Here is a 24384-nt window from a genome sequence, read left to right as displayed (position 1 = left end):
TTATGTGGTATATTTTGCATATGATAATATAATAGCAGATATTTTGAGACAAGATCAAGTCTTTCGACTTTCTTAATAAACTGATAAAAGAAAATTACGATACGACACATCTTAACAAACTGATAATAGGAAACCAAGATCGACTGATCTTTGGTCGTGCTAACCTTCTTTCAAAGGATTAGTAAAGATAATGATTCATCTTAGCTTAATATAATCTGCTAAGATATTACATTTCCTGCTTACTTTCTGTAAACCGGTAATAATTACAATCAAGTAGGATATCTACATATTCTAATATAAAATTCAGAAGTATGATACACAAATGATCCACACGAACATATTTTAGGGAAACCAGAAGGGTGCTTGTTCTAAGGAGAGCATGCATTGGAGCTCATCCTGTTTGTATATAAAATCTATAACTAAAACCAAAACTTGACCACTTACGTCCAAGTTGGAGCACCACTTTCATGGCAGCCTCAAGTACAAAAGAGAATTTGTCGCATCAACTCAGTTTGTTACTTAGGTTGCTGTAACAAATATTCATCATGGAACTTGGATGCTTTGGGATTGATTCTGCAAAGTTGCCACATCATCAGCTTCTTCATCGTCAGATGACACCAAGGATACACTGGCGAGCTATAAAAGCCATTCAAAAAAACAGTAATTGTCATGATAAGCTTGTGCAAGTTCCTATCCTCACAGATTTACCTTTACTCTGATTTGAAAGAAGCGATCAGAGATATGATAGTTCAAATGGAAAGTACGTTTTACAGCAGAAGCTGGGTCAGCTATTGTTTGGCAAAGTACCTGTTGTCGGCGGCGACGGCCATGTAGAGCAGTCACAGCTCTCAGTATGATGTAAACTGGCAGAATTATTCCTAAAGTCCTTAGTAGCGGTAACTGTAACAAAAAATAGCAAATAGGTTAATATTTGAAAATTATGTATAACATTATTGCCAACTTTCCGAGTTACTTTCTCTTACCACAAACAATGGAAAAGAGTAATTATCTGATCCGGTGGCAAAGATAGGAAGAGTGTGCCTTAAAATTAATAGGACCATGAACTGCACAGGAGAAAAAACATAAAACTACTTTGTTAAAATGTAGGTAAATGGACAGACCTTAAACTTTGTGCAGTTTGAACTAAAATGTTCATTTATAATCTTTTTCAGAGATCGGTAAAATGGCGGTAATGGATAATGTAGCTTAAACACCAGATACTTATTATTAGAAAAATTTAGCAAATGCATGAAAGCATCTTGAACCAGTTCACGTCCCTTAAATTATGTGGTAACAGGATCATTATCAATTGTCTTTATGATATGAAAATTAAAAGAATTTGTTTAGTTTTTTCCCTCCTGTGGTAACGTCTTTATGATATGAAATTGTTTAGTTCTTTCCCTCCTGTGGTAACGGGATCATAATCAGCATCATAATCAATAGTCTTAATGATATGAAAACTTAAAGAATTTGTTTAGTTTTTTCACTCAGATAATAACCCGATCTGTGTTGCCAGCTTCACTTTCCCTTGGTTGACAGATATTTCACCCTCAAAGAGGTATTGGACTGGTCTTATCAGCTACATGTTAAAAATATATAAATTCCTAAACTTTTATTATAAATGGAAACTTGTGTCACTAGTCACTATGTTGAGGTTAGATGAGAAACTTACGATTGCAACAACTAGACGACAGCACATCAAGCTTCTTGATGATGAATCTGCATATTCATCATATGTAGGACTGAGAAAATTGCGATGAGTTGAAACCATAGCAACCAAACGGGGATTATTCAAGTCACGCCTGCTAATTTGCCAGCTACCCCTATCACAAATCAAATGACGTATTCTTTAATTTCTCGTTATGGAATTGTATAGATCACAGGATTTTCAATGTATTAAGATACTATAACATACCTCAAGTTCATTGGGATGCCCCCAAATCGAAATAGAGGAGGCGGTGCTGTATAGTTTGGTCTGAATTGCTGAAATATAATGAATATTGAACAGTCAGGGAATTTGCAGTGACATAGGCAACAGGCTAGAAAAAGTTAGAGCAACGTGTGATATAGAAAAGGTAATAGTACGGCAATAATGGTCGAATCAATGCTACAAAAGACATACCTGATGACATATCTCACACATAGTGTCACCCTTCTCGTTACACCACTTTTGTACACATCTGCGATGAGCATACTACAAAAATGAAGTAAACATAAGTTTTTAAAGTCCCCAATCATAACTTATGGATTCACATGTAGATCACGTAGTTGCACAAAGCATGGAACTGATATTAACATTAAAAGAATAATCTTGCATTATATTCTTAATTAAGAAAAGTATATCAACTTAAGGTGATCAAATTATCAAAAAAGGCGTTGGTGGAAATTACTAGCTAACAGTTGACTTGGCAATTATGCAAGTTCTCGATGAAGAAAGAGAGCTAAATTTGGCGTTTCATAAATGTTCAACAAACTTTATTGAAGATCAAGAATCGTTAGCAAGTGAATCCTAAATCCTTTGGTTTCAAATAGTTCATTAATTTTGTGAACTTTGTACATAATAGTAAGGACGCTATACTCTTAAATTTTGCGCCTGTACATTGTTGGAACCTCCTTGATTGCTTGTTTTCATCATGCTTCAGTTACGTGTATATCGTTGGCACCTCCTTAGTACAAATTTGTACTTTTCTTGTTTAAAATGTCTATTTGAAAGAAACTTAAGAAACTTTAAGTACACAAACCATATATATTTATAGAGAGATAGAGTAGCAATTAGCAGATAACAGACTAGTAAAAGGTCCAAAAGATTGTTTAGAAATTAGTAGTGAATTTCAGCCTACCACTGCCACAAGACAACTCAAAAAACTGAAATTAGAAACAATAATCAAATCGGATCTTTCCACAAAATTTGGTTCAGCAATTACTCGGTAAAAGCTGGCCATTCCAAAGTTCCAAAATTGCCTCAAAGTGTATATGGGAATAATGTTGGTAGTAAGAAAAAATTACTAAATAGAGTAATATGTCGATTTTAGAAGTATATATATTGCATGCACGGTGACATGCAATATCAATTGTTGCTTCACTAATCCGTGGACCAGAGAGGAATTTAAAACTTCACTGCAAAAAAGTTGTTCCGCCAACATTTTGTAGTATTAAAGACCAACAGAATATTAATACAACTTCATCCCGCTTCGGAATAATATAACAGAAAGATAATATTGTAGAAACTAGAAAGGATACCAGGACAAGAAGTAACCATGATACAGAAATACTACATAATGAACATAGATCTGAAAGGACAATGCAATACCAATAAGGAACAAGTAGTGAAACTGACCTTCAAGCTGCCACAGCAAGAGCAAGGTGTCTCCATTTTTGAATCAAAATCCTCATCCTGGCATATCCTACATTCAACCACTTTCCTAGGAGAAAAACCAATTTCAGAATCTGAATGGGAAGCACAATCAATCACCACATCATCATTTTCTGCAGGTACTAATTGTTTTGATGGGTTCCTGCTCTCAATTGCAGCCTCCAAAGTGGATTCGGTAAGCAAACGATCAACGAGCAACACAAAATGGTCCCCCATTCTCAGATAACACCTAATAAAAATTAAAACGCAGGCAATAATCCAATGTCAAGCATATCAAACAATCCATAAATATAAAAACCTAGCAATAGTCATAAGTCATAAGTTATATAAAGAAGAACTATCATGTGAATCAATAGCCAAACTAACAATAGAGAGCTTCTATTCTAAGTTGAAAGACCAAAAAGCCTAAAAGAAAACTGAAAATAAACTACCTACCAACCAAGATCAAATTCAAATTTAACAAAGTACCACAGTTTCGACTAATTACAATCAATATGGTAACCAATTTCCTCATACCACATATAACCAAACTTAAATGGAAGCTTCTATAATTCATTCTAAACTATAACATCAACACTAGACACATCACAAAAAACAAAAAAAAGAGTTCAAATTTGAGCTTCACCCAAGAACCAGATCAAAGCAAGCAGTAAATAAACCATGGTCTAAACCAAATATTTAAAATAAAAAGATTGAAAATTTACCTAAAGTATCCAACTTTAATTTTTTTCTTCAAATTTATAGCAAACAAGCAACTTCAAATCAAGAAAATTAACACAAACACCTTATTCAACACAACAATTCCAAACCTATACATACATAAATAAATTCTAACAAAAAATATACAAAGAATTAAAACAAAATGAGACCAACCCAGATGAGCAAAACTGTAAAACTAACAAAAAAACCAAGAAAACATCAAGAAAAATACAAAAACACAAAAGGGTATACAAAGACTTACAAAAAGAAGGGATCTAATAAGTTGAAGCTAATAAAGCTTCAATCTTTACCCTTTTCTTGAAATGTAAAATTCACTGTGTGTTTGTGTGTGTGAAATGAAGGTGGGTATTTGTCAAATTTAAAAGCTATGAAGAAACCATTATATCCTTAACCTAAATAGTACAACATGTATGTATATCTGTATGTATGTTAAGTGTCCTATGTATAGTTTTGTTTTGTTTTGTTTTATGTGCTTGTAAAATGGTCTTAGTATTTGACACATTGGCATATAGATACAGGTGTTTGTGTGTATTTATGTGTGTAGAGGAGAGGAGAGGAGTGGGGAGGATTTAACGGCTAAGCCGGTCACGACTGACACGATTCATTTTCGTTTTTCTAGTCGATGGAATTAATTTTGTTAATCTTGGGTTAATTGAATAAAGTGCAATTGCAAATTTATTGTGTGGATTAATATTGTTGAACAATTTTTGTTTATTGGGTTTTTTTGACAATATGATCCGTAACCTTACAAATTTATAAATGAGTACATATTCTCGTAAATTTGAGGGGCGAGCGAGAATCAAACCCATGATTTGAGACGTTAGAGGATAAACACTCAATCACTTGAATTATTCAATTCTGCTATGTTTATTGATTTTTTAATTTGAGCAAAATGAAATATCTATTATACACTTCAGAGGTAATATCTGTTTTTAAATATTTTTTTATAAATATATTTATAAACTATTAAAATTATAAAAACTAAACTGAATTACATGTATACGAGATAAACCGACAACAAATATTAAATACAAATAATATTTATCTAACACATATTCCAGCTAAATAATAATTATTATATTACATTCTTATTCATAATTTTTTTCGTGTCTAAATAACTTCAAATGTACTAATAGGTCATATAAGTCCACACCCGACAATTTTGGACACAACACGGTTTACATGACTCGAAATAATACGAAAATTTAGTGTTGTATTTGTTTTTTGGTACACAACACGAAGGTACATGAACACCAAAATACAAAGTCGAGATTTATTGTCCATTTTGTATTTCTCCTTCGGATACATGACACGACATGAGTATACGACATAATTAAATAATATAGTTAAATAATAATATTTATAATAAATATATGCAAATTTATAACAAATATATGCATAATTATTTTTAAAATAATACTTGATTTCATAATATTGTCCATACATGTGATATAAATATATATATATTTCATATATTTTGTAAAATTTTCACCAAAAAAACTTATAGTTTCTGGCTTTCGTAGTTTTTATTTATTTCTTTATTTAATTTATTTATATTAATATTCAATTTCACACAAAAATACGAGACAAAATGACACGAAACGAATCTATACTCTTTATTAATAAACGAAACCATGTAAAATTTGGTGTTAAAAGTACCAAAGTACCAAATAATGGTACTTACCTGATATAAGTTGACTTTTATTCTCTATAAACTTTGTTTTTAACACAAATCGTGTTAGGAAATGAATAACACACAGAGGGGGTGAATGTGTTTTACTGTTTTTAGGCTTTTCTTGAATGTTTATGGTTGAACAAAGTAAATTAATTCTTGTAATGAAATGTGTTCATGCAGAATTTGAGCTTGCAGAAAATAAAGAACACAAATCTTCTAAACTCACTTAATTTTATATTAAAATTAAGACTGTTTTGCTACAAAATTTCTAGGCTCTTTGTTGATAAAGAGCTTAGCTTCTTCTTGAGAGTGTTACAAGAAATTTGATCTAAATTGTTACAACTGACTAAGGACCAATGTTAACTTTATAACTCAGTTAACTGTTGGTTTACACAGTGTGTAATAATACATGCTATTAGCTTTTCTAAACTGTCACTTGTCATTTCTATTTATAAAAAAGTAGATCTTCCAATTTCTGGCTTAGCATATCTTTAGCATCCCGTGTTCACTTTAATCTTCCTCTGTCAGTTAATCTTTACCATTGATCTTGCACATTTTTCAAGCTGCTTTTTGTAGACTTGTCAATCCAGCTGTTTGGATTGTTTGTTGATTATTTATCTTGGATATTGAACTGATCTCCAATTTTGTACTTTGAGATTGTAACTCGAGATCTCCAGTTTAGGTCTATAAAACACTTGACATCTCGATAAGTATATTGTTTTATCGAGATCTCTAGTACTCTATATTTAGTTTGGCTTGTAGAGGTCTTCAGTTCTCTATAAGAGAATTTTGGGCTTGTCGAGATCTCTTAGTCTTCACATCTTCACTTTGACTTATCGATAACTCTTAGTTCTCTAGTAGCTTCTTGACTTGTCGATATCTCAGAGTTCTCTAGTCAAATTTAACTTGTCGATATCTCAGAGTCCTCTAGTGAATTTTAACTTGTCGATATCTCTGAGTTCTCTAGTGAATTTTGACTTATCGATATCTCTGAGTTCTCTAGTGGAACTTGACTTATCGATAACTCAGAGTTCTCTAATGAATGTAGACTTGTCGATAACTCTGAGTTCTCTAGTGAAGAAATGACTTGTCGATATCTCCAATCTTCACGTCTTCAATTTGGTTTGTCGATATCTTCCTGAGTTCTCTAGTAGCTTTCCTGACTTCTCGATAATCCCTTCTGGAGTTCTCGAATGACTTCTCTATAACATTAAATCTGTGACTTGTAGAGATCTTGACTAAAAGTATTTTTCTCGAAACAGATTTATTCAACTCCAAACTTCTTCAAAATTCTTCTGAGGCATGATCTTCTTGATCTTCTTCCAGATAGAATTCTTAGGCTTGATACCGTTTTAGAAAAAAGACTTCAGTCTGCTCCTTTACATTTTTACAGACTTTAAATGTTACAAGCACAAAATACAAATTAAGATAACAATACAACTTACTTAGGGTTTACCCCAAACTTAGCTGATTACTAAAAATAACAGTTCATTAATCTCCTCCTTAGATCAGATATCCATTTAGCTTGCTTCATACTTTGATCTGGGACACTAATGATATTGTTATCTTCAGTGATCTTTGACATCATCACTTATATATTACAATCTCCCCCAACTTGTTCATTATGGAATTATGCACAAGTTCTTATAGATGATGTCAAAACTCTAACTAAATGCATAAGTTAATCTCCCCCAACTTTTCTTCTTTTGTGAATTGCATATAGAGTTACTCTTCCCTCCCTTTATCAAGAAGAGGGTATTAGTGTCTGGCAACATCCATCCAGCTGTTTGTACATATAGAAATATTCTCCCCCTTTTTGACATTATCTCCAGGTAGAAAGATCCAGCTAGATGCACATTGTTCAAGCTTTTATCATTGTCCATTTAGAACACTGTCTGCAGCTTCAAGCTTCAGTGATATCTGTAGTAAAGAGTTCATCAAGTGGAATAAGAGTTTTACTTAGATTTACAGAAGAAGTCTGTCAGTAACAAAAGTCCTAAGCTCTCTATTCTTTTGAATAAATAGTTTCACTACTTCTCACTGCACTAGTCTCATAACTTTTAAGAGTAAGAGTTTTCTCACAAGGATTACTAAATCCAGACACTCATCTACCTCTCCTTTTGCCAGGAAGGATCCTGCCTCTCTTATTTTCTGTTTTTTCTCTCAATCTTTTCTCTCATCCTCACATGAAAGGCTCAATTATTGTTTGACTTACGAAAATAAGAGGTGGCCGAGAAGAGTTGTCTGTGATCATATGATTAGGGGTAATCCATATAGGTCTAATCATACTCATTTATCAGAAGAGTGAATGCCAGTTTGAGGTTGTGAGGTGGATGGTTCATCAGAAACACCTGTGACTAGGGTCACAGTTTAACTCACAGATTACTCTGTGGTTCCACTTCTAGTGGGAATCTCCAATTTAATTGGAGGGGATATGACTGGGTTACTGTCATGTACACCAGTCTCAAACCCTTGTGTGTCTTGCAACACATTGGCACTTAAATGTGCTATACTTTCCTTTCTCATGACATTATCATAGGCAATTATACTTCTAGCTTTGACTGCTAAGGCAGCTTTTGCTAGAGTTATGAGGGGAGTTGTTCCTTCTTGAGGAACCTCTAATTGAACTGAAGAGGATTTAGATAGCTCCCCCTCAGGAGTACTATCCTCAAACCTTTTAGTCTGTGAAGACTGTTTTTCACATGAAGGTGCATTAGAGATATTTATGGGATCTTAGTGAAAACTGATGAATTTCCAATGTTTGTGGTGGTTTCTTTTCTCAAATAATAAAACAACTGAAGAACATTTTGAAGTTTATGTCCTTTTATAAAACATGTTTCTTTTGAGAGTCACCTGAGTGGGATTGTGTTTGAGTTTGTGTTTGTGTTGATGTGCCTGAGTGAACTGCAGTTTGGTTTTGAAATGTTTTAGCTGTAGTTTAGCACAAATACCAGTTGATTGATTATCTGAATTTCCTGTTGTTGTCTGAATAGATTGTGTTGGACCTGTAATGCATTGAACATATGTAACTTTTTGGAGTTTAATTAGACATATGCATTGTAAGATATTTAGTTGCAAGTATTATTACAGAAAAGATAATAATCAATTCAGTTATAAACACATAGCAATCATTACAAAAAAATGATAGAGAAGAAGTAGAATTTTCATTAATAATGGAAATAGAGTACATTAAGATATATATTTCAACAAGTAAATCATAATCCTAACTACTGCTTCTTCTTCTCGGCCTCTATCCTCCTTACCCCGCTCTGGACATGGAGTGTGCAAGAGAAATGATTCTCTCCAGCAACTCCAGAGCAGCAAGACGTTGCTACTCAGCCACCATGGCACGTCTCTCCTGCTCCAGAGAGACTTCTCCCTCAAAGAAAAGGAAGTTTATCTGATCGTCCCACGAGAGTTCGTCAAAGACGTCAAGTGGAATATCAAAGGGGCTGCAAACAATCCCCCTGATGCGGACACGCAGTCCGAAAGGGTCATAGTAGATTTGGTTGTCAGCCAAATGATGAGCGGGTTGATAAACTCCATTTACAAGCTTGTAGAAGACTGGGGCAGCCATTAGAGAGAGAGATGAATAAGAAGTGAGTTTTGAAATTAGGATGTTTGTTGAGAAAGAAAGTAGTGATGAATAATGAAGAGTGAAGGGTTTTAATTTATATAAGGAGAAAAGAAAGAAACCAAGAGACTCTTGAATTGCCCGTTTAATAAGTGTAATAATCACTCAAACATACTTTACGAGTATCTAGACAGTTAGTAGTGACTAGTTACTATTCCCCATGCAAGTACTCAAGAATTTTAGTTCACTTTCTAGGTTAACTATTCTCCATGCAAATAAACAAGTACTCTCTACACAAAAAGTAACCCTTCCTATCAGCAAAATATTTCACTAGCTAACTCATCAAAACAAATACTGATAAGGAATTATTTTGAATAAATTCAAAACACATAATTAACATATAGTCAAATAAATTTAACTATTATCAGCATTCTTAAAACATCACATATAATGTACTAGTCTACTTACGGTAGACTAACATATTCCACATTTTAAAAAAAATTGCACATAAGCACGTAAATGTGTCAATAAGTCTAAGTAATTATAGACAAAGTATGTCAAAAGTATTTTGCTGAACATAATTTATGAATTAAATTATTTCAGTTTTTCATACTTTTTGCTTCTTTTGATATGTTATTTATTAACTTCATATATTTAGGATACGAATTAATAAATATTGAGTTTGCTTAGAATTTTGAGAAATTCCAAGTTAAAATATGTATCGAGAAGTCTGGGTATTTATAGTAAAAGTAAATGACTTGTGGAGAACTAAAAAATAGACATTTGGAGTTTGTCTATCCAGAAGTCATTTTAAGAAATGAAATACATATCGAGAAGTCATTTTAAATTACTCTTTCGAGATGTCGAATAAATACCCAGTTCGTCCAAAAAGTGGACTGAACTAATTCTAGAATGATACCTTACATCAATGGTACCATTTGTAGCATGTTCTCTGATGAAATGATACCTTACATCAATGTGCTTTGTCCTAGAATGATTAACTGGATTAGCTACTATAGATATAGCACTAGTATTGTCACACATAATAGGAATTTTGTGTAACACTAGGCCATAATCCATTAGCTAATTTCTAATACAAAGCACTTGAGCACAACAACTTCCTGCAGCTATGTATTCAGCTTCAGCTGTAGAAGTTGATACAAATTGTTGTTTCTTGCTATACCAAGATACAAGTCTTTGTCCAAGAAATTGACAGCTTCCAATGATACTCTTTCGGTCAACCCTGCATCCAACAAAATCTGCATCTGTGTAACCAACAGCTCCAAAACCAGTTCCCTAAGGATACCATAATCCCAAGTTTGGAGTTCCCTTCAAATATCCGAAAATCCTCTTTACAGCCATCAAATGTGATTCTTTTGGATTGGTTTGAAATCTTGCACATAGACATGTTGCAAACATGATGTCTGGTCTACTTGCTATTAAATAAAGCAATGATCCAATCATCCCTATATAGCTTGAGATATCTACACTCTTGCCCTTTTTATCTTCATCCAACTTTGTTGCTGTAGACATAAGTGTAGATGCAGGTGAACAATCAACCATTCCAAACTTTTTCAATAGATCTTTGACATATTTAGTTTGGCTGATGAAGATACCATCACTTCTTTGACTGACTTGAAGTCCAAGGAAGTAACTCAGTTCCCCCATCATACTCATTTCATATTCACTTTGCATAAGCTTGGAGAATCTTTGTCAAAGTTTCTCATTAGTAGAACTAAAGATGATATCATCCACATAAATCTGAACTAGGATCATATCTTCACCATGTTTCTTGTAGAAGAGAGTCTTGTCTATGGTTCCTCTAGTAAAACCATGCTTCAGTAGAAAATCTGATAGTGTGTCATACCAAGCTCTAGGTGCCTGTTTTAGTCCATATAGAGCCTTGAGTAACTTGTACACAAAATTTGGAAATTTTGGATCCTCGAAGCCAGGAGGCTGTTGCACATAAACTTCTTATTCTGGCTCACCATTTAGAAAGGCACTTTTAACATCCATTTGATACACTTTAAAGTTTGAATGTGCATCAAATGCTAGGAAAATTCTTATAGCTTTAAGTCTTGCAACTGGAGAAAAAAGTTTCATCATAATCAATTTCTTCTTCTTGTGAGTAGCCTTTTGCAACCAACCTTGCTTTATTTCTGGTAACTATACCATTTTCATCCATTTTATTCCTGAACACCCATTTTGTTCCAATAATGCTTCTATTCTTTGGTGCAGGAACTAACTTCCAGACTTTGCTTCTTTCAAACTGATTCAGCTCTTCCTGCATGACAGATATCCAGTCATGATCCAGTAGAGCTTCATCAATTTTCTTAGGTTCTACTTGAGACAGAAAACATGCATGTAGGCACTCATTAGCAGTTGCACTTTTAGTCCTCACACCAATAGTAGGATCACCAATAATTGCTTTTCTAGAGTGACTTCTATCCCACTTCCTTGTGTGAGTTTGTTGACTTGTGTCTTCATCATTTTCTTCATAATTGGTATGACTGGTAGATCCTTCTTCCCTTTCTCCCCCTGAGTTTGTGCTATCAAATTCAGGTGTTTGAGATGAGCTTTCATTCCCATGATTTTCCTGTTCAGTAGTCTCTTCATTCATCATCTATTGTGCATTAACTTCATCTTCTCCATCAGAATCACTATCAATGTTGAGGTTTTCAAATGCAATGGCTTCAGCTTCATTATCATCAAGGCATTGCAATCCTGGACACTTGTCATCATCAAAGGTCACATATGTGCTCTCCATAATCTTCTTTTTATCAATCACATAAACTTTGTAGGTTGTTCTTTCCAGTGAATATCCCAGAAAAATTGCTTCCAAAACCTCTGAGTCAAATTTTTCCACATATTCAGAGTTGTCTTTCAAAATGTAACACTTGCTTCCAAACATATGAAGATGCTTTAGAGTAGGCTTTCTCTTAGACATGATTGAGTAGGGTGACTTTCCATGTGCCTTGTTAATGAGATATCTGTTCTGAGTATAACATGCAGTGTTAACAGCCTCTTCCCAGAAACTTGTTGGCAACTTGGCATCTTGCAGCATTGTCCTGGCAGCTTCAACCAATGTTCTATTCTTTCTATCAACTACTCCATTTTGTTGAGATGTTCTAGCAACTGAGAATTCTTGAACAGTGCCTCTGCCTTTGCAGAATTCACTTAATGTAGCATTTCTGAATTCTGTTCCATTGTCACTTCTCAATCTTTTCACACAATTATAATCTTCAGCCTGTTTTTCTATCTTTTTGATAAGCTCAATTATGATGTGTGGAGTTTCATCTTTAGAGTACATGAACTCTACCCAAGTGTATCTTGAGAAATCATCCACCATCACAAGTGCATATTTGTTCCTTGAAATTGATAAGACATTCACTGGCCCAAATAAGTCCATGTGAATAAGTTGCAAGGGTGCACTTATAGAATTCACAGTTTTTGACTTGTGACTAGATCTTTTCATCTTTCCTTTCTGACAAGCTTCACAAACTTCAACTTGAGCAAATTCCAGTTTAGGCATGTCTCTTACTAACTCCTTTTTAACTAAGTTGTTAATTGCCTTGAAATTCAAGTGAGACGGCTTCTTATGCCATAGCTTACTTTATTCTTCAGACGCCTTGGTGTAGAAGCATCAAATACCATCCTTATTTGTTGAGTCCAAGTCTGCAACAAACAAGCTTCATTTCCTTACTCCTTTCAGAGCAACTTCACCAGTTTTCTTGCTGATAAAAGTGCATTCTTCTTCATTGAATTCAAAGCCTTTGTCTGCAAATTGGCTAACACTGAGAAGATTCACTTCAAGACCATCTACTAGTACTACATCATCAATGACAATATTTTCAGAAACAATCTTTCCATATCCCGTTGTGAATCCTTTGCTTTGTCTCCAAAGGTCACCAATGGGCCAGCTTTCTCCTCAAACTGTGATAGCAGGGTCTTATCACCTGTCATATGTCTGGAAATCACCTGTCATATGTCTGGAACAACCACTTTCAATGATCCATATGACTTTATTTACTTTTCCCTGCACACAATGAGATTCAGGTGTGTTTAGTGACCCAAGCAGTGTCGGGTACTTTCTTCTTGTTAACTGATTTAGCAGAAGTAGAGTGAGTTGTTTCAGATAAAATAGAGTTCAATGATTGTTGTGCATTTTCCCTTTCTGATGTAGACTCAAGTTTTGTTTCTTTAAGGTCTACTCTCAGTTTGTGGCAACTCTTTATCACTTTCAAGTTGCAAGGGATGCAGTCAAACTTATCACAGAATGAGTAGGTATCATTTAAATCCGCTTCATTGTATTTGCAAGCTTCTTCAGTTGGCTTACTAACAACCTTTTTACAATGGCGAGTTAGATGATTTCCAGAGCCACATTTTTCATAATTCTTTCCAGGATTATCGGCAACATAAGTCAGATTATTGCTTTTGCTTATCCCTATTCTCCCATTTCTATTTTTCTTCTTCTTTCTTGCATCTTCAATCTTTGTTTCTTTGACAGGAGTCTTGGTACTTTGATTGTCCATGAGATTTTCTTCAGCCTTGGAAGATTGAGTTGAATTTGCATTTTTCTTTTCATTATCCTCATCTGCAATTTCTTGCTTGATGATCAATTCTTCTTCACTGAAGTTCACTTCACAAGTCTTGAACACAGGTGACCCAACATTTCTCAGCATTGCTGTAACATTTTCACTCTCTGTTGCTTTTCCTCCGTCACTTATGTTTTTCTTTTTGTTGTTCAAGGCATCATAATCAAGACCAATAGCAATGTTTGCACATGATTTGTTTTTCTCATGGTACTGACCAACCAATTCAGATACATTCCGAAAGGACTTCAACTTTACTTCATTTTTCTCCAGTTTTTCCCTTAGCACAGCCTCAATCTCATTTGCACACTTGAGCTTGTTCTTCAGATAACCATTTTCTTGTTTCAAGGCTTCAAGCTCCACTATCAACAATTCAGTTTCTTATTTTTCACTTTCAAGCTTCTCATTCAACTTTGTTAATATGCTAACTTTTTCATTAGCAACAACCATGCTTGTATGAATGTGAAACATTTCTGTTCTCATCTTTTCAACAGTTTCCTTATATTGATTCATATTTAAATCAGTGGAGGTAAGAGTTGGTACATGTGATTTAGATGAGGATGATTATCCTTGCTCCAAGGCCATGAGTGCATAGTTTCCAAGTTCTTCATCTTCATCATTTTCAGAGTCATCCCAACTTTTACCTTCTGCAATATAAGCTTTGCTTTGCTGTTTTTTCAGAAGAGCTTCATACTTTGCTTCAAGTTCAAGATAAGCTTTATCTTTCTTTGCCTTCTTGGGTTTCCTGAATTCTGTAGCAAAGTGGCCTAGTTCATTACAACTAAAGCATCTTATCTTAGATCTGTCAACAGATCCAGTTTTGTAGCCATTCTTGCTATCAGAATTGTACTTCCCTTTTTCCTTCCAGCTGCTGTCATTGTTGAAAGACTGTCCTTTACTTTTGAAGTATCTTGGCTTCTTTACTCTAATGTTAGAGAATTTTCTAGCCGAATAGGCCATTGACTGATCTAACTCATCTAGTTCTTCAAGAGTATAGAACTCATCTTTTTCCAGTTCCAGAATGACTTGTTCCTGTGAGTCATTTGTTCTTTGCTCACTTGTCGATGCAACTGGAATTTGTGATTTTGGTTCATCATTGGATGTTTGGCTTTCATTTACAATTAAAGTACTTGAGCCATCCACAACATGTCCTTGACCAGATCTCGACGATTGCCTTTGAATCATCTCTAGTTCATATGTTTTGAGAATTTCATATAGAACTTTCAGAGTTATTCTGCTCAAGTCTCTCCCTTCCCTAATTGCTGAGATTTTCTGTTTCGAATGATCAGGGAGAGTAAGCAAGAACTTTAGATTCACTTCTTCAGTTTCATAGTATTTGTCATGAAGCTGCAATTCATTTATCAGCTTGTTGAATCTTTCAAACACATTAGTAATGCTTTCCTTTGGCTTAGCCATGAAACCCTCATACTGTGAAATCAATGTCCTTTTCTGATTTGACCTAACTTCCTCAGTTCCCTCACAGAGTATCTCAATCTTTCCCATATTTACTTGAAAGTGTTACAGGTGACAATGTAGTTGTACATCACATTATAAAGTGACTCAATCAATATTAGTTGCAAGCTGCTATCCAGGGTAACTTTCTCCTTTTCAGGGTCACTATACTCAGAAGGATCTTTTGGAGCATAATGAGCTGGAATAACCATATCTCCATCTGTAAATTCCTCAACTCTAACCATAGGAATGAAGGGTCCATTTTTGAGGATCTGAATGTAGAGTGGATTGGCCATCTTGATGAACAACATCATTTTTTTCCAAAGAGTGTAGTTAGCTTTGTCAAATGTAGGAATTTTGATGCTACTGATTTTCTGTGTATTCATTCTTCCAAGATCTTGAATCTGTTTACTTTCAGATTTTGCTCTGATACCATTTGTTAGGAAATGAATAACACATAGAGGGGGGTTGGGTGAATGTATTTTACTGTTTTTAGGCTTTTCTTGAATGTTTATGGTTGAACAAAGTAAATTAATTCTTGTAATGAAATGTGTTCATGCAGAATTTGAGCTTGCAGAAAATAAAGAACACAAATCTTCTAAACTCACTTAATTTTATATTAAAATTAAGACTGTTTTGTTACAAAATTTCTAGGCTCTTTGTTGATAAAGAGCTTAGCTTCTTCTTGAGAGTGTTACAAGAAATTTGATCTAAATTGTTACAACTGACTAAGGACCAGTGTTAACTTTATAACTCAGTTAACTGTTGGTTTACACAGTGTGTAATAAGACATGTTATTAACTTTTCTAAACTGTCACTTGTCATTTCTATTTATAGAAAAGTATATCTTCCATTTCTGGCTTAGCATATCTTTAGCATCCCGTGTTCACTTTAATCTTCCTCTGTTAGTTAATCTTTACCATTGATCTTACCCATTCTTCAAGCTTCTTTTTGTAGACTTGTCAATCCAACTGTTTGGATTATTTGTTGATTGTTTATCTTGGATATTGAACTGATCTGCAATTTTGTACTTTGAGATTGTACCTCGAGATCTCCAGTTTAGGTCTATAAAACACTTGACATCTCGATAAGTATATTGTCTTATCGAGATCTCTAGTACTCTATATTTAGTTTGGCTTCTAGAGGTCTTCAGTTCTCTATAAGAGAATTTTGGGCTTGTCGAGATCTCTAGTCTTCACATCTTCACTTTGACTTATCAATAACTCTTAGTTCTCTAGTAGCTTCTTGACTTGTCGATATCTCAGAGTTCTCTAGTCAAATTTAACTTGTCGATATCTCAGAGTCCTCTAGTGAATTTTAACTTGTCGATATCTTTGAGATCTCTAGTGAATTTTGACTTATCGATATCTCTGAGTTCTCTAGTGGAACTTGACTTATCGATAACTCAGAGTTCTCTAATGAATGTAAACTTGTTTTCTCTAGTGAAGAAATGACTTGTCGATATCTCCAATCTTCATGTCTTCAATTTGGTTTGTCGATATCTTCCTGAGTTCTCTAGTAGCTTTCCTGACTTCTCGATAAGTCATTCTGGAGTTCTCGAATGACTACTCTATAACATTAAATCTGTGACTTGTAGAGATCTTGACTTAAAGTATTTTTCTCCAAACAAATCTATTCAACTCCAAACTTCTTCAAAATTCTTCTGAGGCATGATCTTCTTGATATTCTTCCAGATAGAATCCTTAGGCTTGATACTGTTTTAGGAAAAAAATTCCAGTCTGCTCCTTTGCATTTTTACAGACTTTAAATGTTATAAGTACAAAATACAAATTAAGATAACAATACAACTTACTTAGGGTTGACCCCAAGCTTAGCTGATTACTAAAAATAACAGTTCATTAATCTCCTCCTTAGATTAGATGTCCATTTGACTTGCTTCATACTTTGATCAGGGACACTAATGATATTGTTATCTTCAGTGATCTTTGACATCATCACTTATATATTACAAATCGACTTCCATTCCTTGTAAATTTTATTTTTCTTTGCAAACTAATTGACTTAGATTCTCTGTAAACTTTATTTATTTATAAATTATATAAGAAATTTATTAAGTTACGTTAAATTAAGTAAAATAACATATATTTATTTTTATTTTGAAAAACTATTAACTGCAAAGTAAACTATAAACACGAATTGACTTCTATTCTCTGTAAACTTTATTTTCTATTAGTTAGTGTCAATCCTAGTGTGTGTTTACTTTTAAATTGGATAATATTATTTTAAAAATAATTAAGTAATAATAAATGACTTTAGTAATATTTATTAACTTTTAAACTGAAAATTATTGATTTAACGATCGCATTTGTTACTGTCCATCACAACGTTTATTTACTTAAAATTAAAAAACATATTTTAACAATAACAAATTTATAGGTTGTATTTAGATTATTTTAAGTAATATTAAATTAAGTTTAATAACATCTATTTACTTTTAATTTATAAATTAATTTTTATCAATAATTAGGTAATATTAAATAAACAATATTGAAAAGGCTAATTATAAGATAATTATCAAATAATATTAATTAATATTAAATTATCTAAAGAACAAATATTTGGTTCGTAAGATAGAGATATAATTCGTTTCACAAAAATAAAACTAATATGTTAGATTTCTATATCAAGTAAAACAATACAAAACTAGAATTATAGTGGAAAATTTTATAATTGATTCGATTCTTTTTAACCACATAACTATTTTTGCATGTACCAATTTAATACTTGATATTAATATATTAATTTTAATTCATGTTTCGCACAGATTATGAATAATTCTCCACTAATATTAATTCGATATTTTTAGTCTCGGGCCCGTGTTTCGTAGGGGTTATCAACTACTCCCTATGTCCCTAAATACTTTTCCTTTTTGTGTTAAGCACGTTTAACAATGCATACTTTTGATTGTTAATATCTTTAGTTTCGTATTAGTATTAAATATAAAAACTTCATTGTATTAAAATACTCATAAATACGAATCCAACAAGATCACTCATAAATATATTTGATCTTATTAGACGTAAATTAGTAGTTAATCGCTTACCATTAATAGTGTAAAAAGTTAAAACATGAGATGTTTTTTGGGATGGAGGGAGTATCAACTATCTATACTAATATTTGAAACCATATTTAAATCCTAAATCTTGGTACTCACTAAAAAAATTATACAACTATTTTTAAAATTTTATGTAATAAAATCTCAACTGACAAAAAATAACTTCAACTCTCTGTAAATTTTATTTTCCTTCAATTTTTATTTGTTTCTGAATATCCAAACGTCGGTTTACTTTAAAATAATCGTATTAGTAAATAATTAGGTGCATGCATAACTAGAACTATACGATGAAATTTTAGAGTTAGGCTTAATTTCGATTTTTTTAACTACATATTTTAATAACATTTTATCTTTTATATTTAGATATGTATTTTACACGGATTATGAGTTTCAGTTTTATGCAAATAATAACATGATATTATTATTTTAATTTTAAATTTCAGGCCCGTGCAAAGCACGGGTTATCAACTAGTATATACAAATTCTAAACAGGTCAATTTTAAATTTAACATTTAAATACATAAAACATGAAAATGATATAAAAATACACGACACATATGATTTGTCGGATGTACTTAAGTCGAGTTTCAAATGTGTATAAGGACTAAAAGTAACTAACATAAAACGATGTTGGTTACCTCGACGTATCTACCGTACGTATGCGGCTATGCCCCATTGAGGTGGTAATAATGGACTAATAGTTCTCATAAGCATTTTCGTCTGAAATCAAATGAGACACAATAACTACAATAACTACTTTTCATTCTTGAATTATTGCATGAGTAAAGCGTGCAAGCTAAAACTACCTCCTCAACTCAACGCAATCATTTTCCTGTGCAATTTTTTTTAGAATTTTTAAGTAAATTATGTGATGGGAGGCTCTAAACATAATGATTTTGTATCATTAACTTAGAATCTTTTTCCTAGTATTAAGCAATTGAACCGTGTATTCAAGTCTTTATAAAAGGATTTTCCCATGGAAGACCCCTAAATCAAGGTTACGAAGAGAAAATATTATATAAAATATTTAAATTTATGTTATTGATCATTTTGATAAGTCGATTCGAACTCAAATTCTCCATGGCGTAGCCAATATATAGCTGGCGGTGACGGCTGACCCCATTAAACTTATCATTTTTTTTTAAATATAAAAAATATTTTTCTAGTAAATTTTGTTTTTGACCCCATTCGAAAATAATAATTATAATAATATATTTAATATTGACCCCAGTAACCGGAATTCCTAGTGACGCCCCTGAAATAATAGTGTTGGCTGCCGGATATTTGAATAGAAAAGAGAAAACAGATGAACAGAACAAGTGGTTAGAATAGTTGATCACCTATATAAACCTACGAACAATTAAATTAAGAATATTAATAGCAATCAGTGGAGCTAAATTAGCATAATACTATTATAGTATATGCCTAAGAGAGTAGGAAAACACAATTAAAGTTAGTTGAAAACAAAAGTTTCTCCATGTGAGATTAGTTGAGCTAGGGACTCTCTCCTAGTCCATTGAATTGAAGACTACTAGGTCCATTGTGTTTATAAACATGCAATTTATAATCTTGTTTGCTATCAATTTGTATTTATGTTGTTTGAGAGAGACATGTATTAGGATATGATTTTAAGTTTAAAATTTGACTAGCTTAATATGTATTATGACCAAATCTATTAGAATAAGTATTTGGTTGACAAGGATTAGTTTCACTGGGTTTGGTTGGTTACCTACTTAAGCCTAATTAAGCAGCAAGCAAGTACATCATAATCTGTATTATTGCATCATTCTGCCATTCAATAATTTATGTACCTTGTGCAGTTGTGCTTCCATTTCTTTTTGATATGTCAAGTTAACAACAAATTTGCAATTCAACAAGTTTATTAGTAGGTCTGTTGGATCATACAGTACTTAACTGGACATACATAATGCAAACACCCATACAGAAATATAGAAAAAACTACAATAATAAATCAAGAAAATCCAAACTCCTCTGTTACGTCTAAAGCAGGATCACTTTCACTTATGTCCTACACTAAATTTTAACGTTTGATCAAGTAGAACAAGGAGCCAATGGCACGTCTGAAACGCTAGCGGCGACACTGCTTCAAAGGTCCTGGATCCTTAACATAAATCATAGCATCAACTGGAATGTCATAAACAACTTGACCATAACCATAACAAGGCCGTAATGTTATAAATCCAATAGCCCTATACTCTATATAATTGGAAGAATTTATACCCTGTAACTGCAATATTTCAGTAAAAGCATCACCAAGACACATTACTGTTATACAGCTCCCATTTTTCTTGTCTCTCTGTATCTTTAGCATCTCCATGAAGCCACTCCCATTGTTGTGCAACATTCTCATGTAAATCATGTTGGTAGTAATTTAAATTTGGCTCCCTTTTGATCATTTGAATAAGTCAGCGGTAGGTGTCCTTGTGTGTAGCTGAGAAATGGTTATAGGATTAGTTTCAGTATTTGTAGGATCGTGGAAGTAGTGAAGTAGTTGTAGGAGACTAGTTACTTGTTTTTAGGAGTTGATAACTGTCAGCTACTTTATATTTCGTTACATGTAATTTCATGAAGCTCTGTGACTGTATTTTGTCAGTTCATTAAAATTGTCCCAGTTTATTTTATCATTTGTTTTGTGTATTTATATATCTTGATTCTACATTTGGTATCAGAGCAAGATATCAGAAATACTCACGACCAAGACTAAGAAATGGACACAGGTAAGGCAAAGGCGGGATCGATAGGTTTAACCTATCCAGTGTTAGCAAAGAGTAACTACACATCATGGGCATTGAAGATGAAGGTCTTTATGCAAGCTCAAGGAGTGTGGACTGCTATGGAACCAAGTGATGCAAAGGCACCGCTGGATGACAAGATTGATAAGGTTGCCTTGGCTATGATTTACCAGGGCATACCTGAGGATATGCTGTTGTCAATAGCTGATAAAAAAACAGCGAAGGAAGGATGGGAAGCTATCAGATTGATGTGCCAGGGAGCTGATAGGGTGAAAAGGGCCAAGATCCAAACGTTAAAGGCGGAGTTTGAGTCACTTCGTATGGATGATAGTGAACAACTTGAAGACTTTTACATGAAACTGAATGGTCTGGTGTCTACTATTCGAGCTTTGGGAGAAGAAATGGGCGAAGCGTATGTCGTCAAGAAGCTACTTCATGCTGTTCCATCTAGGTTTCTACAGATTGCTTCTACAATTGAGCAGTTTGGGGACTTGGAGAGTATGTCAGTTGAAGAAGCCATTGGGTCGCTACGATACACGAGGAGAGATTGAAAAGTAAAACTAAGACTGGAGGAAACAAGTTATTATTGACAGAGGAGGAATGGATTAAACGCGAAAAGGGTGAAGACAAGCTTTTACTCATTCGAGAGGACTGGTTGAAGAGAAGCAACAAGGAATCTGCAGATGGTCAGTCAAGCTTTAGGGGACGAAGTGGGCGAGCATACCAGAACAGGGGAGACGGTGCTGGACGTGATAGAAGTACTGTGAGGTGCTTTAACTGTAACGTGACAGGGCACTATGCTGCAGAGTGCAAACGACCACGAAGAGAGAGGAACCACAAATCAGAAGCAAACTTGGTACAAATCAAGGATGATGAACCGGCGCTATTGTTGTCTGAATTGGATGAGAAAAAAACAAGGATGGTGCTTCTAAATGAAGAAAATGTTAAGCCTAAGTTGGAGCCAACCGAGAAAGAAAGAAAGTTCTCACAACTGTAATATTTAGATAATGGTGCGAGTAACCACATGACGGGAGACAAAACAAAATTTTTGAAATTAGACGAAGCTGTGACAGGGGGAGTAAAATTTAGAGATGGGTCGACTGTAGACATTAAAGGGAAAGGATCAATCTCGTTCAAGTGCAAAACAGGAGAAGTAAAGGTTTTTAATAATGTGTTCTATATTCCAACTTTATGCAGCAATATCTTGAGCCTTGGACAAATGTCAGAACAAGGGAATAAGGTAGTGCTAGAGGGAGAATTCTTATGGGTATATGAAAGTGATGGAAGACTGCTAATGAAGGTTCAGAGATCAGCGAATCGTTTGTATAAGATTTTGCTAGAGGATTCACAGAGTGCTGGAGGTGTCGTGCTAGAGGAATCACAGAGTGTTTGCTTACTCTCGAAGACGGAAGAAAAGTCGTGGCTCTGGCATTCTCGCTGGGACATGTAAATTTCAATGCATTAAGTCTGATGGAAAGAAATAACATGGCAATGGGGCTGCCAAAGCTAGTGCATCTAAGGAAGCATGCAAGGGGTGTCTAATGGCCAAGCAAATGAGGAACTCTTTTCCAAGTCATTCGAATTATATGTCCAATAAAGCACTTGAGTTGGTTCATGGTGACATATGTGGGCCGATATCACCACCAACGCCATCTGGAAAGAGGTATTTTATGCTTTTAGTAGATGATTTCAGTCGCATCATGTGGGTTTATTTTTTGTCAACTAAAGATGAAGCTTTTGAGACGTTTAAAAAATTTAAAGCACTCGTTGAGAATGGGTCTGAGAAAAGGATCAAGACTTTTCGTACGGACAGAGGGGGTGAATTTTGTTCGTCACAATTCACGAGCTATTGTGAAGATGCTGGAATTCTCAGACACTATACTGCTCCATATTCCCCGCAGCAGAATGGCGTGGTGGAACGGAGGAACAGAACCGTTGTGGCAATGGCCAGAAGTTTTCTAAAAGAGAAGCAGGTTTCATCAGAGTTTTGGGCTGAGGCTGTACGACATGCTGTATATGTTCTTAATAGATTACCTACACGTGCTCTATCGGTTTACACACCATATGAAGCATGGTACGGGTCAAAACCTGATATCAGTCATATCAGGATTTTTGGCAGCTGTGCATATGAAGATACCAAGCATTCACACAAAAAATTAGATGATCAGAGCAAGTATGTTGTCTATTTGGGAAGAGAGCCTGGTACAAAACCATCGACTTTATGATCCAGACGAGAAGAGAGTCTTAGTAAGCAGGGATGTTGTATTTGTGGAGTCTAAGTCGTGGAACTGGAATACCACTACAGAGAATGCACATGAGCAGGATGGAAGGGCTCATATTCAATTCTCTATTGACGGACTAGATGATGAGGTCACATGAGAAGCTATGACAGAAGAAACTCCTATCCAGTCATCAACATCATTTGAAACAAGTGAGGACATCTCTGAGGAATCCGACGCAAGCAGTACATCTAAGAGATTCAGGTCATTAAGTGACATTTATGAAAATACGGAAGAGGTGGAACTTGAAGAAGAACTGCTATTTCTGGGCATTGAGGAACCAACAACATATAACCAAGCTGCAAAAGAGAGAGCTTGGAAGGATGCGATGAGGAGTGAAATAGAAGCTATCGAAAAGAACGACACCTGGAAGCTCGTAGAATTGCCCTCAGGACACAGACCGATTGGTTTGGAATGGGTGTATAAGCTCAAAAGAAATGTGGATGGTGAAGTTGTGAAGCACAAAGCGAGGCTGGTAGCAAATGGGTATGTACAAAGACAGGGTATAGATTTTGAAGAAGTTTTTGCACCTGTTACGCGTCCAGAAACTGTTCGTTTGTTGCTGGCATTAGCTGCAAAATATGGCTGGCAAGTTCATCATCTAGACGTAAAATCAGCTTTTCTAAATGGGGAGTTACAAGAAGATGTATATATTATGCAGCCAGAAGGATTTGTGAAGCCAGGAAAGGAAAATATGGTGTATAAATTGGTTAAGGCGTTGTATGGATTACGTCAGGCCCCAAGAGCCTGGTATGCTAAATTAAACAAGTGTTTAGAAGACATGGGGTTTAATAAGTGTCCTCACGAACATGCAGTCTATACTAGGAGTGAAGGAGGAGAAAGTTTGATAATTGGTGTATACGTGGATGACTTACTAGTAACAGGTACAA

The 24384-nt window shown here is 34.3% G+C and overlaps 2 protein-coding genes across 2 annotated transcripts; one reads left to right on the top strand and one right to left on the bottom strand.

Moving 5' to 3' along the window:
• Positions 1 to 120: 120 nt before the first annotated feature.
• On the bottom strand, positions 121 to 4592 carry LOC141677265 (uncharacterized). The gene is made up of 8 exons (XM_074483112.1): positions 4335 to 4592; positions 3338 to 3602; positions 2123 to 2194; positions 1916 to 1983; positions 1673 to 1823; positions 984 to 1064; positions 808 to 900; positions 121 to 636 (listed from the first exon to the last, which is right to left on the bottom strand). Exons 2-8 carry the CDS (start codon positions 3587 to 3589, stop codon positions 544 to 546), a joined length of 810 nt encoding a protein of 269 aa, XP_074339213.1. The 5' UTR covers positions 3590 to 3602; positions 4335 to 4592; the 3' UTR covers positions 121 to 543.
• A 16598-nt stretch (positions 4593 to 21190) lies between these two features.
• Positions 21191 to 22212, top strand: LOC141680565 (uncharacterized). Its single transcript, XM_074486757.1, has 2 exons — positions 21191 to 21713; positions 21809 to 22212. Exons 1-2 carry the CDS (start codon positions 21191 to 21193, stop codon positions 22210 to 22212), a joined length of 927 nt encoding a protein of 308 aa, XP_074342858.1.
• The last annotated feature ends 2172 nt before the right edge of the window (positions 22213 to 24384 follow it).

The sequence above is a fragment of the Apium graveolens genome, chromosome 8, assembly GCF_009905375.1.
Source record: "Apium graveolens cultivar Ventura chromosome 8, ASM990537v1, whole genome shotgun sequence".
Taxonomy (NCBI): Eukaryota; Viridiplantae; Streptophyta; class Magnoliopsida; order Apiales; family Apiaceae; genus Apium; species Apium graveolens.
This window is presented reverse-complemented; position numbering and strand designations above follow the sequence as displayed.

What these genes read in the sequence shown, in the direction of transcription:
- LOC141680565 (XM_074486757.1), top strand. Translation starts at nt 21,191, where the DNA reads ATGGACACAGGTAAGGCAAAGGCGGGATCGATAGGTTTAACCTATCCA. An exon ending in GCAGTTTGGGGACTTGGAGA is followed by an intron (nt 21,714 to 21,808) that starts GTATGTCAGTTG and finishes TATTATTGACAG; the next exon opens with AGGAGGAATGGATTAAACGC.
- LOC141677265 (XM_074483112.1), bottom strand. Translation starts at nt 3,589, where the DNA reads ATGGGGGACCATTTTGTGTTGCTCGTTGATCGTTTGCTTACCGAATCC. An exon ending in CTTGCTGTGGCAGCTTGAAG is followed by an intron (nt 2,195 to 3,337) that starts GTCAGTTTCACT and finishes TCATTTTTGTAG; the next exon opens with TATGCTCATCGCAGATGTGT. An exon ending in GTCGTCTAGTTGTTGCAATC is followed by an intron (nt 1,065 to 1,672) that starts GTAAGTTTCTCA and finishes TCTCCTGTGCAG; the next exon opens with TTCATGGTCCTATTAATTTT.